This window comes from Emydura macquarii, unplaced genomic scaffold (genome assembly GCF_026122565.2).
Source record: "Emydura macquarii macquarii isolate MOO-44397 ecotype Brisbane River unplaced genomic scaffold, CSIRO-AGI_Emac_v2 contig_306, whole genome shotgun sequence".
NCBI classification, from domain to species: domain Eukaryota; kingdom Metazoa; phylum Chordata; order Testudines; family Chelidae; genus Emydura; species Emydura macquarii.
The window spans coordinates 12,098,754-12,115,947 of NW_027130443.1; the positions used below are offsets into that span (position 1 = coordinate 12,098,754).

Genomic DNA, 17,194 nt, shown 5'->3' on the forward strand with positions numbered 1-17,194 from the left:
TCGAAGCCCCCGGCCCGCCAGGGTTAAGAACCAGGCCCAGGCGTCGGAGCGCTCGTGTGGCAGGGAAGATCCAGATAGGGGCTGTCAGGAGGTACAAATAGCAGAGCCTGTCTCCAGCTCCCGGGGGGGTGAGGGGGCTGATTTGGATGACTTCATGGGCGCTTCCACTCCAGCCCCTGGCCTGAACACACTACACGTGCGCTTGCCAAAAACGCCGGGCTGTTTGTAAAGCGATAGGCTGCGCGGGGGGAGATGGATCGGGGGGGACACAGACGCAGAGGAATGCAAAGGTTAGTGACGGTCAAGGTGATCCCACAGGCAGCCCCGGCTACACCAGCCTTATTTCGGGCCGGAGGAGCCCAGACGGCGGCGAGCTCTGGAATCCATCCCGTCTAGCCCCGGCTGGCCAGAGAACGTTCCCCCTGCGGCTGCGGCGGGAGGGCAGGGCCTGTTGTGGTCCCAGGCAGGAGGGGAAAACCTGATCCTCTCCCCACCGCAGCCACCCTCATAAACTGCTCCAAAAATAGAGCCTGGCCCTTTTAAACTGCCCCCCAACCTCTGATTCCTGCACAAAGGAGATGCAGGAAGCCCAGACAGCTGTGAACACGAATAGCAACAAACCCGCTCAGCTGCAGGGGCAGAAAGCAGCTGCCCGCTGCCCCCTGCCGGGGAGAAGTGCTTTCGGCAGCCCCGCTCAGATTACCAGGCATCAATGCCCCACAATCCCAGCATCTCTGGGCCCTGCAACGTGCGGAGCCGAGCAGTGGGGAACAGCAGCAGGGGGAGAGACATACCCATGAGACGACATCTTAGGAGGCGGGCAGCGGAATAAAGCTCTGATTGTGCCGTGTCCGATGGCTCATCGCTCTGCGGGGCAGGGCCCGGCTCTTTAGTGGGGGTTTGTAAAACACCGAGCCCAGGGGGGGCCTGGGGCTGCTAGGAGCAACTGTAACACAGGATAAATGATGAGCAACCCCACAATTTAAGGAGGTACAAGGGTGGAAACAGTTCTAACCTCGGACGTGGTTCCCTGGTCTACCACACTCGCCCCGCGACCATCTGCACAATGAGGACAACAGCCCTGCCCTGCACCCTGGCCATGCTGGGAATCCTGAGGTGTGTGCACAGCCCCTACACCAAAGACGGGAGCCTGGCTGAACATACCACGTTTCAGGTGGGCAAGGAGCCGAGTCCCTGGCAGAGAGCGAGTGACAGCCGCTCAATTGACAAAAACTCTTTATTAGTGCTAAGAATCGTCTAAAATCCAACCATGGTAACAAACAGGGCTGGGCACAACCCTTACAAAACTCCACGGGCAGCCCCCACCCCCGGAGAAGGTTAACGGAAAACGAGCTGACCTCTCCCGCAGATGGATGTGGGGGAGGCAAAACAGGGTCGAGGGGAAAGTGGCCACCCGCTGCAGGTGGGTTTTGTTCTTTGCCACTGGGCACGAGAGTGAATTCCAGTGCTAGTGAAAGCACCCCGCTGCTTAGAGAGAGGCACCATACGGTGCACCTTAGCGCCCTGCGGGCTGCTGCTGTTCCAGTCCTGAGCCCGCCTTGAGCACAGACTGGAAAAGGGTTAGGTGGGTTGTGTGGTATGACAGGAGGGTCCACAACTAACGGTGCCCCACCCCGGTCACCCAGGGAGGACGTGAATTCAAGCCTCTGCGTGCAAAGCACCACTGTGAGCTCTCTGAGCCGAGCGGCACAGGACGCCTGGTTAGGAGAGGGCAGCATACAATTTATCCCATTCAGTAAAAATCCTAAATGGGATGGAAGGGGGCGGGGAAGGTCAAAAGATTCGTAACAGCAATGAGCCACGCACGGCCTGACAGGAAGAGGGAGGTGGGGTGGCAGAGACAAAATGCTTATAAAGTACACAGCGGGCACCGAAGAGCCAGATCATTTCTTACGTACCCAGTCCAGGGATGGAAAGTTGGGAGGCCCAGCCAAATAACGTGGCAGTGGCCAGAAAGGACCCACGTCCAGTTGCCTCCCCCAGTCACCAGGAGGGCAGGGAGAAAGGGCTGCACAGGTCATTTCACCTGCATGTGCCATGAAGCAATTTTTGCTGATCCCTCTCTGCCTTGGGATTTTTCTTGGTTAATTACATTGAACCAGGCTTGGAGGGGGAAAGTCACAATTCCTTCATACAAATAAATACAGATCCATAGACCTGTACAATAGAAATGGCTTACATTTCAGTGTATAGATAAAGAGGAATGGGTCGGAAGGGGGGGATGGAGGGGGGGGAGAAGAAATATCTAGGCCACAATCCAGCCATCAAGGCAAATCTGAATTTGGGTGGGAAAATGACTTGAGAGCATTTCAAAGATCTAATGAAGAGATCCAGCTGAACACATCCCAAAGCGCAGCCCAGATTTCTATAGTGGGATTACGTTCCAATCCTAATCCTATGTCCAGGGCACTCGGGTTAGGCTGCACAGGGTGACAAGTTTCTGGGTAACAGCAGAGACACAAAAACCGTGAAAATCACTGAGCCCTTTGATGTTCACAGCAGGAGAAGGACATTAGAATTAAGAGAAGCCGAAGGGCTGGGGGTTCAGGGGACTGGCAGGCATCGCTCCTACAATGTAACATTTTGTGTAGAGGACCCCACAGCTGGAAGTTAAGCATGGGGTTGATTTACAATTCGAAGAGGGGGGACCGGACAGACAGATCGGGGCCAGGTGTCCTGTCCAGACTACGGATCATTCATATGGTTTCCAGTAGCTGTAACAGCAACAGGAGAACCAGAAAACAACAAACAGTCTCGCCTTCACCCGTTAGAGGATGATACTCCCCCGGAGACAACGGAAAATCTAAAAAGTCAGGAGGTGTTAGGAACAGCCTGCAGATGGCAGATCCTTCCATTTCCCACAAGGATCTAAGCTCCCTGGCCCAATCCAAGAGTTCAGTTTCTATCCTTCCCCATTGCCCAAAACCTTCACTGTAAAATCTGCTCAGCCAGGCTTCGCAGACCGAGCTGCCTCCAGCTGACCACCAGCTGCATGGGATGGACCCTGCTTTTCAGAGCCCAGGCCGGGGGTTAGCTCCACAGCCAGGCAGGGACATTGTAAATGGGGAGGTTGTTAAAGGGACAAAGACAACCTGAAATGGAGTCTGGTAAAAAAAAAAAAAAAAAAAAAAATCAAAAGCAGTTGCAGTTTCTACCTTTGCCCCTCAGGCCTTCCGCCAATTTGAGTGAATGTTTCTACACATTTTCCTTTGTGGAGTTAAAAAAAAAAGTGTCTCCTGTTACTGAGAAACCCAAAACAAGGGAAAGTGACTAGAGACGATGAGAACTGTGGGTGACACCCTGGCCCCGCTTGAAACCTGGGAGTTCTGCCACTGAATTCACTGGGAGCCGGTTTCCCTGTGTCTAGTCAGTTTCATAAAGTGCTGTGAAATGCACAGGGTAGGAGTGAAAACACAGGGAAAATATTCTCCTCCCCCCCCCCGGATCTTTCACTTCCGGTGACTTTAAGGGGAGGCTTGGGGGAGTCACAAAAATTCAGGCACATGTGTGATTTTTAAATGGACAGGGGCCATTTAAGCCACAACCGCAGTTGTTCTTTTTACAAGAGTGATACAAATTCTCAGGAAGGTCCAATAGCTTTGGGGGCTGAAACAGAAACACCTCAGGCTGGATGTTCAGAGGCGCTGGGCACCAGCTGAAATCAACATGCTCGTAAAAAAAAAAATCAAACTCGGAGAGGGTCAAGTAGGGTCCACCAAAACTGAGGAGTCCAAATTCAGTGGCTACTTCTGAAACTTTGCCCTTCTCTGTCTGCGCTCACCTTTCCCTGCCCAGGGCAGGAGAGTTGGGGGAAATTTACAGACAGAAAATAAAAAGGTTGGTTATTTGGGTTTTTGGTTTTTCATCCTTTACCAGCTACAGTTAGAACAGAGATGGATTGACAGTGGTTTGGGGCATAATCACGAAGAAAAGCATTGATACGAATCAATTCATCAAATCTTACCCTAGTGGGAGGCTTGTACCATTTAAAAGCGATGCTTAAAGTGCCATCAGCTAAAAGAAGTAGGTGCCGACAGTTCACAGGGTATTTCTGTAACACTCCCTCCAGCAGCAGCAGCAGCAATTGACATTAATAAGCTAATAAATACTTCCAATGATTCTCCCTGCCTTACATTTAGAATTACACTATCCCAGGGGAGGGATCAAGTAGTACAGAAAAGGCCCAGTGTGAAATTTCAGATGTGAGGGGAGGGGAGAACAGTTTTTGCCAGGATCTGCTGTGGTTTTCTACCATCCCTGGGAGAAGCAGGGGTGAGGACAGATGATGCAACTCAGCCAGATAATTGTACAAGGAGCTGAATTGCATCGCCGCTTGGTTTTCCACAGAAGAGCAAAACTCTAGACTAAAAAGGGGCTCCAATGAGATGAGCTTAGACAGCAGTTAGCCATCTCTCCTAGCAATCAGGATTTCCCCAGTGGCACAGGGGAGCAGGGACTGGATTCACGGCCACAGCCTACCGCTTCTGTTGAAACACAGCGGTTTCATAATGGATGCGGCAGTTACTCAAGGGTTCGAGCGACTCCCCGCCAGACACCTGGATCACAGGGGAGACCAAGGCCTCTGACAACAGCGCTGGAAGCAGGACGAGGCGACCGTATGGCGAGGGAGGCGTGTCATGCCAGCACTGGCTTGAAGGCCCTCTCTGCACTGGGCAGTACCCGAGGGCAGATGGCGTTGCTGCTCACCCTGGTCCTGCCGCAGGGCAAACAGGGCCCTGGGCCAGCTGACACTCGCCAACCGAAAATCACACCCCATAGTCTGACATTAAAGGATCCCCGACCATTTCCCTCGGCCACTAGGTATGTGTATTCCTGCAGGCCACGTTGCGTTAATCTGCCTGTGCCCCTGCTCCCGGGACCAACCTTTGCTACGGAGCTGGTGCTGTGATATCGATGCTCCACCAAGGCCGTTGGCATCTGAGGTGGCGAAGTACGACTGCCCAGAAGAGGGTGCTTGGTACCTTTGGAGGGCAGGGCCCCTTCCAGCTCTGAATACACTCCTCATTAGGGGAGGAAGAGAAGCTGCGGAGGGGACAGTGCCCACTTCTGACATGGGCTGGAATTTCATTTGCTTTGGAGGGAGATAACACACCGCAGGCAGGCTGGCAGTGCGGAGGGGAACGTTTCTTTTGCGGGCGAGGGAGGCTATTGAGTTAGTGTAGGGGCATTTCGTGGCTTTTAAACCTTGGCCTCGCAGCTGTGTTTATTCTGAAGTTTCCAGTCGGCCCATTGGAGAGGAGATCAAGCCAAATCATCCCTGTCCTTCAGTTTCTCTCTCTCTTTGTTTTATGATCAGAGCCGTGATTTTACCTTTGGGCACAAGACAAGCGGAGTGCTGGGGAAGTCTCGGCTCTTCAACAATGGTGTCACTTCTGAAACGGTGAATCCAATTTTTAACCCCCCTCCCCCCAAGCTGTGCCAAACTTTGCCCTGGTGCAGACACACTGGGTGCAAAGTTCCAGCTTTAAGCCAATTTGTATGGGCTACTTATAACACCCACACACACACCCACACACACACACACACACACACACACACCCCACCCCCAGGGTGACGGACTGCACCACCCACCCCTCTGCCTGCAGTCCTCCGACAGCTCTGTGGAAAGATAGTGGCTGCCGAGTCATCCAGTGAGCTGCCCACCCGACAGGCGTTTAGAGACAACAGAGGATCTGGTGCTGCCTACTTCTCTGGCTCAGGAGGATGGGTTTGCAGACAAAGGAGCTGGTTCTACTCACAGGGCGGCAGGCGGGTTTCAGCAGGCAGAAGGCAGCGAGCTGGACGCAACCTTCAGTCCTTTGCTGGCCAGGAAGGCGTCCTGTTTGGGGTCTCGACCCAGGAACTTCCTCAACATGTCACAGGCATCGACAGACCCCCCCGGACGCAGGATGCAGTTCCTGTAATCCAGGCCCACCTGCAGGGGGAGACAGGGGAAAAAGAGAGGGGCAGGAGGGATCAGGGCCAAGACGACCAGCGAGGGAGAGTGTTCTCATCCCGCGGTGATCAATGCTGCTGCCTGCGCTGTCTCCCCGCATGGTCTGGGCTGGTCCCAGCCAGGTAGAGTCTCCCTTCTTGTCACTTTGCTCCTCCCACTGCAGCTGGGCGGATATTCCCACAGCCGGCAGCATTTCTAAAATGCCCTGGGGAGACAGAGCGGAGCTGCCGTTACCTTACAATTCATGATTCCCTCCTGCTTGAAGCGCGTGTGAAACATGTCCATGGAATACACTTCACTCCAGAGGTAGCCGTAGTACTGGGCATCGTAGCCTCCAGCCAGGTGGCCAAACGTGGCCAGCATGTTTGTACCTGGGGAATGAAGACAGACACGCGGCACGCTGATGAGCAGCGCTGCAGGAGTTCGGCGCACAGACAACTGCAGGAGGAGCAGGGTAGAAAACATCCTTGATCCAGCTGTAAAAACCTGATGTGGAAATTTAGCAGCCCAGGCACCAGATCAACTTGCCTGTGCTGATGGGGGAAAACCTGGTTGGGGGGGATTTTCCACCACGTTCGACATGGACTCCAGTCGGAGCAGTGTTACACCAATGGCGCGCTCCTGGAAATGCCACCCTGAACACAGCTGACATGCCCCAAGCGAGTGGGGAACCAGGACTAGGCAAAGCCGCCTTTATTGGCTAGGGATAGCCATGAGCCTGCGGTTGGCATTTCCAATGGTGCTTTGGGGGCACAGGCGAGAGATTTCTGCTTGTCTTCCGCCCGGTTGGCACCAGGCATTTTGAGAGTCTGCCTTGGAACGTGCTGAGGCAGGAGGCCAGGAAGAGAGGAAAAACTCCTTCCCCCCCTTCACACGATCTTCAGAGAACAGACTTTACTAGGGAACGGGATGGTGCAGCCGCAGCCCCTCTCCCCACAGCAAGGGCCCCAGAGCCTGTAGAACCAGAATGTCCATCAGTGCTAGGTGGGTACCTGGGGTGGCAGGGATGCCCAGCACCTCCTCGCACAGCCGGGCGTACTCCTTCACCGGATCTGCCTTCGTCTGGGTGTGAAGGGCCTGGTCTACCTTTGCCAGGACGATCTGACGCAAGTTGAACAGCCCTGGTACGGGAGAGGAAAGCGAGGCAAACTGAGAACTAGACGGTGCCTCTGTGGGGACGCCAAGGTGGCTGGGTGACAGTCAGCAGACACCGGCTGTGAGTGGCGGCTCCCCACCCACCCAGCTCTGCCAAGGCCCCGCAATCCTGTCCTGCGACCTCCCACTATTCCAGTGCTGAGCTCCCTCACTTAGATCCATCTAGGCCCTTCAGTCCAGACCTGCAGCCCTTCCCACCCCATCAGTTCCACGAACGGTGACTGCCAGTGATCACGGGGGGCTTCCTCCACACCAAACCCGCCCATCATACCCTTCCCTGGCACAGCAGAGGGGCCTGACTCAAACCTGCTTCCCCTCCCCACCCCCTTTTCCTGGGTTAAGTCTCCCCCCACAAGCAGAGTCCATAGCGAGGCTGATCCTGACGAGGGGCGCAGAGGCTCTGACCTGTGTTCGCCTGCCTGGATTTGATGAGCTTCTGCAGCAGTTCATCGGGCATGGGGCTGCCGGTTTTGTAGTGTTTCGACATGCGCACCAGGGGCTCCTTCTCCCACACCCAGTTCTCCAGCATCTGAGACGGGGCCTCAACAAAGTCCCGCTCCACATGGGTCCCGCTGAACATGGCAAACTCTGCCTATGAGACACACGCACTGTTACAACACAACCCCCTCGGGTGGACACAAACAGTGCTGAGCCAGAGACGCCCAGCTCCAATTAATGCCCACCCGGGGGCTAGGCAGAGCGGCCCCTACGGGCGACTAGGCAGCTGATTTTGTTAGCCCACAATTAAATCATCAGGCTTGTCACGCATGAAGATTTGAGTTTAGCGCCGCCTTCATTCTGCGTGAGTTGAGTTTGCTGCTCTCAGCCTTGTCCCTGGGAGTGTTTGTTTGCACCAAGCAGCTGCACGGTTTAGCACAACCGTCAGCTGTCGCGCCAGCATGGCAAAGGCCTGCAGCTCATCAGCAGAGCTGGGCAGCCCAGGGCTGGGATAGTGGGGGCAACGGCTGCAGGTGAGGATCGAGGGGCACTGGCTGAGCTGTGCAGGAGGCTATCTGCACGCCCTGCGCTATGCGGGGCTCTAGCCGTCTCCCCTTACAGCATTCTGTGGGGCCCTCAGCCCCACACTGTCCTGGCCTTACCTGTGCGCAGAGCTGGTGCATGACATGGCCGAACTCGTGGAAGTAGGTCTCCACCTCATCGTGCTGCAGCAGGGACGGCGCCTCCAGTGTGGGCTTGGTGAAGTTGGCCACCATAGCGGCGATTGAGATCTGCCGGCTACCATCTGCCAGCAGGCAGCCAGGCTGCAGGCCGAAGCAGGCTGCATGCCCATACTTCCCCTCCCTGGAGGGGTGGAGGAGATTGTCAGAGGGATGCACCAACAGATCCAGCCACAGCCCTGTCACCTAAAGAGCCTGTGAGAGCCTGGGGGCTGCCTATGAAGCTCAGACGGATTAGTGCAGACCCAAGTGCTCACTGGGATTGGCTGGCCCGGCCACACACCTCTTCCTTCTCCATTCGGGTCAAGCTCTGAAGGAATGGGACAGACACAGAGGCTCTCACACCGACCCTAGCGAGTGGTTTGGGATGGCGAAGCCCCCCCAGCTGCCATCTCCCCCAGGGCGAGTTATTTAGGGGGAGAGGTCGTTCTGGGTTTGTCGCGCTGTTTTGGTGGGACAGAGGAGACGGCCAGGCACGCACCAGATAGAATAGGCAGGCTGGAGAGATGGAGGAGTCAGGGCTTCTCGGGCCTCTTGTGGGGGTTGGCTGTCACTGCAGAGCAGAAGGGATGGGGAGAACGCTGCAGGGCTCGGCCTGATGGAGATGTCAGACAAGGAACACGCCCCAGAGCAAGGCGCAGCGGAGCTGCTGGGTGACGGTGAGAAGCCCCACTCAGCACCAGAAGGCCTCGCCTTGTAGCCAGGCCCTGCTAACTGCAGGGTTAACGCCAACGCCGTTCCCAGAGGCAGGCGGGCAATGCTGATGTACTGCCAGGGAGGGGCGGCACGAGGATAGAGCCGCAGACACACCTCCCACAGCAACACACCGTCTGACTAGCCCTAGACAACCGGTTTCCTATTCCCAGTGGGAAGAAGTCCAGACCCTGTAATCTTCACACAGGCAGACTCCCCCGTCACTCCAAAGGGTGCGCAGGAGGTTTTGCCTGTGCGCCAGGGTCACAAGATTCACCGCCCCCAGCAGGACCTATAGAATCCAGCCCTGTCAGCCCATCTCCCTCGCTCTGGGTTGAAGGGGAACTCACCGGGGGTATAAATCCAGGTAGAATTTCCCGATGGTCTTGCCCGAGGCGATGTCCTTCACCGAGTAGAGCCGGACGTCCTCGTGCCACACTTGGACGTGCTCCTCCAGGTGGAAGCTCAGGCCCAGCAGCTCCTGGTAGATGTCCAGCAGGCCAGCAGTGACCACCTGCATGGGGAAATACTCCTTCAGCAGGTTCTGGTCCACGCTGTACTTGGTCTCCTCCACCTGGTTCATGTAGTAGCGCATGTCCCAGGCGTTGATGCGGGCGTCAAACTCCAAGCCCCGCTTCCCGCACTCTTTCTTTTTCAGGTCCAGGATCACGGCCCGTTCCTTCTCCCCTAGGGGCTTCAGCTTCTGGGCCAGCTCGTCTGGATGGACAAAGAGGGGGAAGCATGAGAGCAGGACACGCAGGAAAACCCAGCCCCTTCCCCTTCCCAGGCCAGGTGGGGTACCTAAGAAGGAAGCCACGGTCTTGCTGGTTTTAGCCATGTTCATTTCCAGCACGAAATCAGCATGAGTGTCAAAGCCCAGGAGGCTGGATTTCTGAGCCCGCAGGTCCACCAGCTCCTTGAGGATCAAGCAGTTCTCCTGCAAGGGAGAACAAAGCAAGAGCTCAGCCCGTGGAGCTGGGCAGGGCAGAGGCACAAAGCCCAAGATGGAAGAGAGAAGCCACTCCAGGAAAGCAGCAGCAAGTTACTCCTCTTGTGCCCAAAGGATTTTTCAAATCTTTCCCCTAAAGCCTAATCTAGGACACCCACCCCATCCCCCCCAAAAACCCCCAACCAGAGAGCTACGCTGCAGTCTCTGTCACCCATTTGAACCCTTGGCTTCTCTGCTGAGAATGCTCATTGGGACGGGGGGTTGGGTGGCGCGGGCCCTTGGCCTGAGGCCCACCACACTCGTTTCACACGAGCCACGGAACAGTCTGCAGATGATGGTGTCATCAGTCATGCAGTCGCCACTGATCTGGGCTGGTGTGTTGCTTCCCCTGTGCCCTTGGACATCTGACACCAAGGGGCTCCTGGGCCATAGCTGGCACCAGGGTCCTACATATGGAAACGTTCTTTGGTGCCTGGTCCCCACGTCAATGGCCTGGATGGGAGGCTGTAGCATAGGGTAAAGCCGGTGCTGTGCTCTAAGCTAACAGGTTTGCATGCTCAGGTGTTCTGGCCCAAGACCTTGGTCTACCTACCTCCTTGCACCTGGAATTGAACATTTCCTCCACCTTCCTCCTTGTCTCAGGCACGTAGCATTTCTTCATGAGGGGGAAATAGTGCGGGTACTTCAGGGTGACCTTCAGCTTGCCGTCCTCTGTCTTCTCCAGCGAGTTCAGGAAGTCCTCAGGGAGCCCCCCTGCAGCAGGAGAGGAGCCAAGGACAGACGGGTGGACGTTGATGACGAGCTGTGGACCGCTCCCCAGCTCCCCATGCAGTGCACTCTGGGGCAGCGCAATCAGTACGCATGGGAACGCACTTCTTCACTGCAAATCAGGAAGTGCCCAAGCCAGAAGGGTCTCTGTAGCTGGGTTTAATTGGCAACTATCATGCTGCTTCACTGGGCAGAAAGAAGCCAGGGCACTCAGGGCAGCAGCCGCTGAGTTATTTCCACTGGTAGATTTCAGCTGGATAGTTAGAGAGTGAGCTCAGAGACGGTCATCGTCACAGCAGTGAGATAAGCCCACCCATGCGGACTTAGTGCCAAGAGAAGCAAGTCCTCCTGGAGGCACCAGCAGGCCTGATTCCTCCGACACGGAGCCGCTCTTACCCAGTTCCTCCTTGGAGAAGGGTAGGTAGGTGGTGTCTTCGTTCAGGTTCTTGTTGAAGTCTATGCAGAGCAAGCTCAGCCTTTTCTTAATGGCTTTGATTTTCTTTAAAAAAATATATATACATAATCAGACAAAAATAAATCAAGCCGGAGGAAGCGGAGCAAAGCTGTTTGCTGTGCTTCATCAGTTTTGTGCACACACAGGTCCCTAGCGTTTGCTATTGGCTTCTATCCAGACAGGGCTGGCCATACAGAGAGACAGAGATCTCAACCTGGGACATGCACTCTCTGATGACGTCTGGTGGGAGCACATCCATCACGCCAAGATCCCGGCTGCAGTGGTCAGCTCAAGGAGCTGTGGGTGTTTAAGGTACGTCCGGCCGTCGGCTGATTTCATTTCCCCTTCTTGTCTGTTTTTAACCCAGTGTCAAGTCCCCCTAAGATTCCCCCACTGCCCTCTAGCCCTGCGTGCTGCAGTGCAGCCTTGAGCATATCCTAGTCATGAAATTCAGGGTAAATCTGCTCACTGGTTCCCAGCTCCCTTATGGAACCTCTGTCCCCCACATGCATGCTCCTGTTACTATCGTTCTTGGGTTGGGAACTGCTTTCCTTCCTAGGCGGCTGTGTCCGATTGTGACTCTCCTCATCTGGGGATCCTAAAGGACACAACGAGCACCCCAGTATGGCAGGGGTTTATTATCTCCATCTTCCAGGAGAGAAAACAGAGTGTTAACCTGATTTGCCTTGAGTCAGCGGCAGACCAGGAACAGAAATCAGGAGTCCTGGCTGACCGTCCTCTGGTCTAGCCACTAGATCGCACTCCTATAGCTGTACAGCTATTTACGACACCACGGATAGTCTCACCTCCTGTGTCTCTTCAGGGAGGTGAAGGCCATTTCGTTTACCCAGTTTAATCAGCCTCTCTAGATACCTCTTCGCTTCAGGCCTCAGGGCAGAACTTTCCACCTTCTCCTGTCAGACAAAAAGTAGGAGCGTCCAGCGCCGAAGGGGAGACGGTGCAGGGAATGGGGTTTGCTCATTTGCAGCCGAAGCAAGTTGTTTGTGTAGGTCCTACGCATGGATTGTTTAAATGTCTGGTGACCCCGAATGAGCACCCCCCTAGAAGAGTTAGATTCTAGAGGCTGGTCCCCACTAGACCATTTTCAACTCTTTGCCCTTCAACTGCCCATTCCCAGAGGATCTCAAAGCACATTAAAAATCATTAGCCAACCCCCAGCCTCCATGGGCTGTAGGTGAATGTCACTATCCTCATTTTAAAGATGGGGAAATTGAGGCACGATGAAAGTACAAGACTTGCTCAAGGTCACACAGTGAGTCAGAGCTGAGACCAGATCCCAGAAGTGCTGATTCCCCAGTCTCTTGCTCTAACTACTAGACCATATTGCCCTCACATTGTAATTTAGCTCTAAACTGCCTAGGACAGACAGTAGGGAGAGGGGCTCATTGAATTTACAAGGAGGTCCCCGTGCACTCCCTATTGGGATGCTGGGCCAGTTGTCTTCTCAGCACCCTGAGCCACTCAGATTATCCCCCCCACCCCCCTTTGAACCTGGAGCCAGACGATCCTCTGGTACACGTCCTGCCTCATGCTCATCTCCACATCGAACTCCGAGAGCTTTTTGTCTGCCTCTGTGCTCGCCATGCGGATATCTTTGCAAGGGGAGACGTGCTGGGGGAAGTCCAGCATGTTCCTCTGAACTGAAACGACAAAGCCAGGAGCTCAGGCTGCAGCAAGGACAGCAGGCCCCGTCCCAGCAACCCACGTGTGTGCTGGAGCGCGACAGGATTAGCGTATGAAGTAGGTGCCAGTTTCACAGTCTGGAGCCTTACACATAGCCCAAGCGGGGACAAGGCAAGCTACTCCTACCAATATGTCCCACACCTGACCCGGAGCAACGCCCTCTAGCACCTTACTGAGTCCTTGAGATCTCTGTTGAGCCTCCTGGTCTCAGAGTCAGCTGTCTGCTGATGCTGCATTGCAAGGATCTTGGCTTCTTATTGCTCCAGAAAGCATCATGCAACTTCATGCAACACTATTTGGGGTGCTGGGGACACCTTTCCCTTGGGAAATGGACTGAGGGCCAGCCTGCCACGTCACACAGGCAAAGTGGTGTGGGGAAGCCAGCACAGCGGCAGCCCATCTAATGCCAGGCTTTGACTGGTGCCATCTGTCTCCCCTTTTTCACAAGCACTATCATTCAAGCCATAGTTCTAGGTGAAATCCCACGATGTTGTAGAGACCAGACAATGTGTCTCTGTTCAGAGATGCTGCCCTGCACACGGCCACTGCTGCCTGCTTAACCGGAGAGCCAGGATTAGACAGAGCACTGCTGGTTAATCAGGAAATACCTATAAATCCAGTTTGCCACTCCCAGGAACCTTGGGGTTCAGAATCAGGGCCTGGGACTCTCTCTCAGGTCAGCCAGAGCTGGGAAGGATGCACCCAGCTATCACAGCACAATTGGAACAGAGAACACCCGTGAGTCACAGCGTGCCCTGCACTCCCCTCCTAAAGATCACAGCCACCCTTCACTGGACTTGCCATCTACCGCAGCACACCCCCTCACCGTAACGCCTCACTGGCGCAATCCATACTGGAAACTGCATCACGCAAAGGACCTGGGCGTTTCTCACCACCTTGTTATCTACCTCTGCTCAGCTGGAGCCACATCAGGGCTTGCTGCAGCTAGGGAGTTTGCTAATGCAGACAATACCCAAGGGGTTTGCTTTCAGTTCAGCCCCAGCTCACACGGTTGGGCGGAGGCAGTTTGGGTTGCGGAGGCGCTCTCAGGATGGATTTTTTTGAATTGTTTGATTGCTAGGAAGGTCTTTTGCGATGGACTAACCAAAGCCTCTGTGTCCCCAGCCTGTGTTCTCCTTGTCCATTTCCACTTCAAAAGGCAAAGGGGGGGGAGCATATCCCTTGCCACCACTTCCGTGTGGCCCTAAACAATAAAACTGCTCTCCCCACAGATCCACCATGAGAATTCTTGGCCCAGCAGAGAATTGGGGTGCTGGGGTGCTCCAGGAAAGGGCTGCGGACGTTAACACCAATCTCTGTTTAGTAATCTCCCACTTTTTTTTTTTTAAATCAAAGAAAGAGGATGCAAACTCTTTTTTATTTCAGACAATTATAAAGGCACCCCCCCCCCTTGCACCACTGGTGGTCAGACTGGGGAAAAGATACTGCGAGGGGGAATGTTGTACGATTCATCCACCACGGAGAATCAACAGGTGTTATCTTGAGGCCAGCTTCATTTACAAACACCGTGTTATTATTTCACAGCATTTTAGCTGTAGTTCTAAAAAGAAATATATTGTTTAAACAGAGAGAGGGGCTCAGACACACCTGTGCTCATCCCTCATCGGATCTTAGACGGTAGAGATGGAAAAGTCCTGTCTGGCCACCCAATCATCTCTCTGCCAATGCATGGCTGCCTCCTACAGCACATTTTCTAGCACCAGTCCAGCTACTGCAGCAATAAGCAACTCAAAGTCCTAAGTGTCGCTTTTAAAAATCACTTCCAGTAGTTACTCTAAGAAACCATCCCCTTGCTAAACTCGCCATCAGGCAGATTTTTCCTGACATTCTGTCTATATTTCCCCATCCAATTTCACCCCACTCCTCCTACTTACATCCTAGGGTATAAACACTAACTGGAGAAAATGTGAGAGAGAGGCTGGTGGAGTTATTCAAGGAAAAACCAACGATTCTATAGACCAGAGATGCACAAGATCTAAAAACTACTCAACTCCTAACAAGAGCTATGGAGACTTCCAGAAAAGAGCCTAATCCTGTTTGCCCACATACCTGTATACTCCACCTCCACATCAGCCAGAGCTTTGAGGGTATTTTCATAGGAGACTTCCCCCTGCTCCTGGGAGCCAACCCGGTCATACACCTGCTTGGTCGTTTCTAGGAGCTCCATGGTCATGTTTTCTATTTGCTCTGCTGTCAGGTCCCATCTTAGCCGGTTTGCTGGGGGTCTGTGGGACTGGCTGTCCACAACGTTACCTGAATAGGTAGGAAAGAGAGCCACGTATAAGATATTGCCCTAGAAGAGTACCGGCAGTGTAATAAAGCAGGGACTCAGAAGGCAGGCATGACAAATACCGCAGATGCCCTGTAATAGGCCCAGAAGAGAACCCAGTCTGTTTGAACCAAACAGGAAGCAGACAGTTTCTAGTCAATTTTTTTACCCCCTCATTTATGGCAACCCCTTAATTGAAACTTGATTCCTTAATTACCCCCCCACCCATCAGACACATGCAGGTTTGTTATTGCAGGACTGCTGGCATGGATCTGTGAGGAGACTTAAAACATTGGTTTTGGGGGGAAAGTAACAAAGAATGACAAAGAACCGGCAACTGATACAGGGGGGTGGGGAGAGGAATAATGGGGGGAGATGACCTCAAGGTAAATGCCTTCGTGAGGAAGCAAGTGGTTTCAGCAGACCCAGCAGAGCTGCCACTGGAGGGCCCAGAGAGCAACTCCACAGCAGTCAGCTTCATCTACATGACTCACTCCAACGCCCCAGCTGTGGCAACCCTTAGCAAGGCTGGGGAGGAGCCTCTCCTTGCTTGCAGGGGAAATTTGAAAAGAGTCCGGACTGTCAGGAGCAGACACCCAGATTAAACTGAGAGGTGAAGCGAGAAAGCGATATTGCTTGGAAACCGTCAGATTAACAAGTGATCTCCACAGCTCGGTTTGCAGCTGGGGCTGTGCTGATCCCAGCATCCTAGAGAGACAAGGTGGCGGAGGTGAAATCCTTTACTCAGCAAAAGCTGGCCCAATAAAACGTTTTCCTGACCTCACCCACCTTGTCTCTCTAGGAGACTCCACAACCCATCATCATCACATTCCTGCTGAACCTGCTTCCCCGCTTCCCTCCCGTCCCCACCCCTTCACCCTGCCCCCCACCACCTCGCGCCCTGTTCCCCCCCCCCCGACTGCCTTCCCCCCAACACTTACCTCCCTGCTCCCCCTAAGGTGACCAGATGTCCCGATTTCACAGGGACAGTCCTGACATTCGGGGCTTTTTCCTATTCCCCCCCGTCCCGATTTTTCACACTTGCAATCTGGTCACCCTAGATACCCCCCTCCCCCCCCGGACCCTATCCGATCCCCTTCCATCTCCTCCAGCCTATACCGCCCCTCCCCATACCGTGCCTCCGTTCCCAGCCCCCCGCCCCGGCTACTATCCCCCCTGCACCCCCCCGCCGCCGCCCGTCTCACCCCTCCCCCCGCCGCCCTGCCTCTCCCCGCTGGGGGGTACCGGTGGGGGGAGCCATGGCGTGCGGGAAGGGAGGGTCCAGCGGGCCTGATCCTGCTGCCAAGGCGGCTCCTGTCCGGGAGGAGGGAGGGATCGGGCCCCTGTGGCGCGTGCGAGCGTGTGTCCCAGAGCGAGGCGGAGACAGAGAGGCAGGCGCCGAGTGAAGGATGCTGGGAGCGTGGAGGACTAGGGGGTTTGGCCAAGCCTGGGGAGGGGGCGGGGGCGGGGTGGAGACAGAAGGGACGGGAGCGGCCTGGCCAGGCAAGGGCATCGCCCCCCCCCCGCAGCCGGGGTCCTGGTCCCGATCCCAAAGGGGGAACCGCATCGAGCGGGCGGCGAGGGGCCGGGGAGCGCCGCGCCGGGGTGGGGGAGGGGCAGCCCCTCAGCATTAGCCCGGGGGTCCTAGGGCTTAAGAGCGCCACCTCCCCTCCCCCCTTTTCCAGATCATTCCAGACCCGGGGGGGGCAGAGGGAGGCAGACCCCTGCTACAGAGCCCGAGGAGTGGGCCTATCTGGGTTATTAGCACTAGCCCCTCCCCCCGCGCAACGCCGTTCTAGGCGCTCCCTCTCTATGGTAAAGCTTTCCCCGGCAGAGAGGCTCCGCATGAGCTACCCTCTGACAGCCCACGACTAGTCTCCGAGCACTTCCGGTACCACTTCCGCTTCCGTGTGACCCCTTGGACAGACACGCTTGTTGCGCGCATGCGGGAACGGGCGAGGCCCGGCTCCTCTGCGCATGCGTTGTAGCTCGCGGCGGAAGGGCGGGGCTGGAGAGAGGCGTGGCG

At 55.2% G+C, this 17,194-nt stretch overlaps 1 protein-coding gene across 2 annotated transcripts; it reads right to left on the bottom strand.

The window, feature by feature from the left end:
• Nucleotides 1-845: 845 nt before the first annotated feature.
• THOP1 (thimet oligopeptidase 1) lies at nt 846-16,984 on the bottom strand. 2 transcript variants are annotated; one of them, XM_067559670.1, is made up of 14 exons: nt 16,414-16,984; nt 14,949-15,152; nt 12,687-12,835; nt 11,981-12,088; nt 11,117-11,219; nt 10,545-10,705; nt 9,805-9,940; nt 9,354-9,720; nt 8,233-8,434; nt 7,538-7,724; nt 6,970-7,098; nt 6,212-6,348; nt 5,781-5,956; nt 846-946 (listed from the first exon to the last, which is right to left on the bottom strand). In XM_067559670.1, the coding sequence occupies exons 1-13, from the start codon at nt 16,733-16,735 to the stop codon at nt 5,798-5,800; spliced, it is 2,364 nt and encodes a 787-aa protein (XP_067415771.1). In that variant the 5' UTR covers nt 16,736-16,984; the 3' UTR covers nt 846-946; nt 5,781-5,797. The 2 variants fall into 2 exon arrangements, with proteins under 2 accessions (XP_067415771.1, XP_067415763.1); XM_067559662.1 differs by having other exon boundaries at nt 935-5,956.
• Nucleotides 16,985-17,194: the final 210 nt, after the last annotated feature.

Excerpts from the sequence above, each read along its gene's own strand:
- THOP1 (XM_067559670.1), bottom strand. The coding sequence starts at position 16,735 with ATGCGGTTCCCCCTTTGGGATCGGGACCAGGACCCCGGCTGCGGGGGG. Across the intron at positions 8,435-9,353 it reads TACCTGGATTTATACCCCCG|GGAGGGGAAGTATGGGCATG; the intron begins GTGAGTTCCCCT and ends CCACCCCTCCAG. Across the intron at positions 5,957-6,211 it reads AGGGAATCATGAATTGTAAG|GTGGGCCTGGATTACAGGAA; the intron begins GTAACGGCAGCT and ends CTCCCCCTGCAG.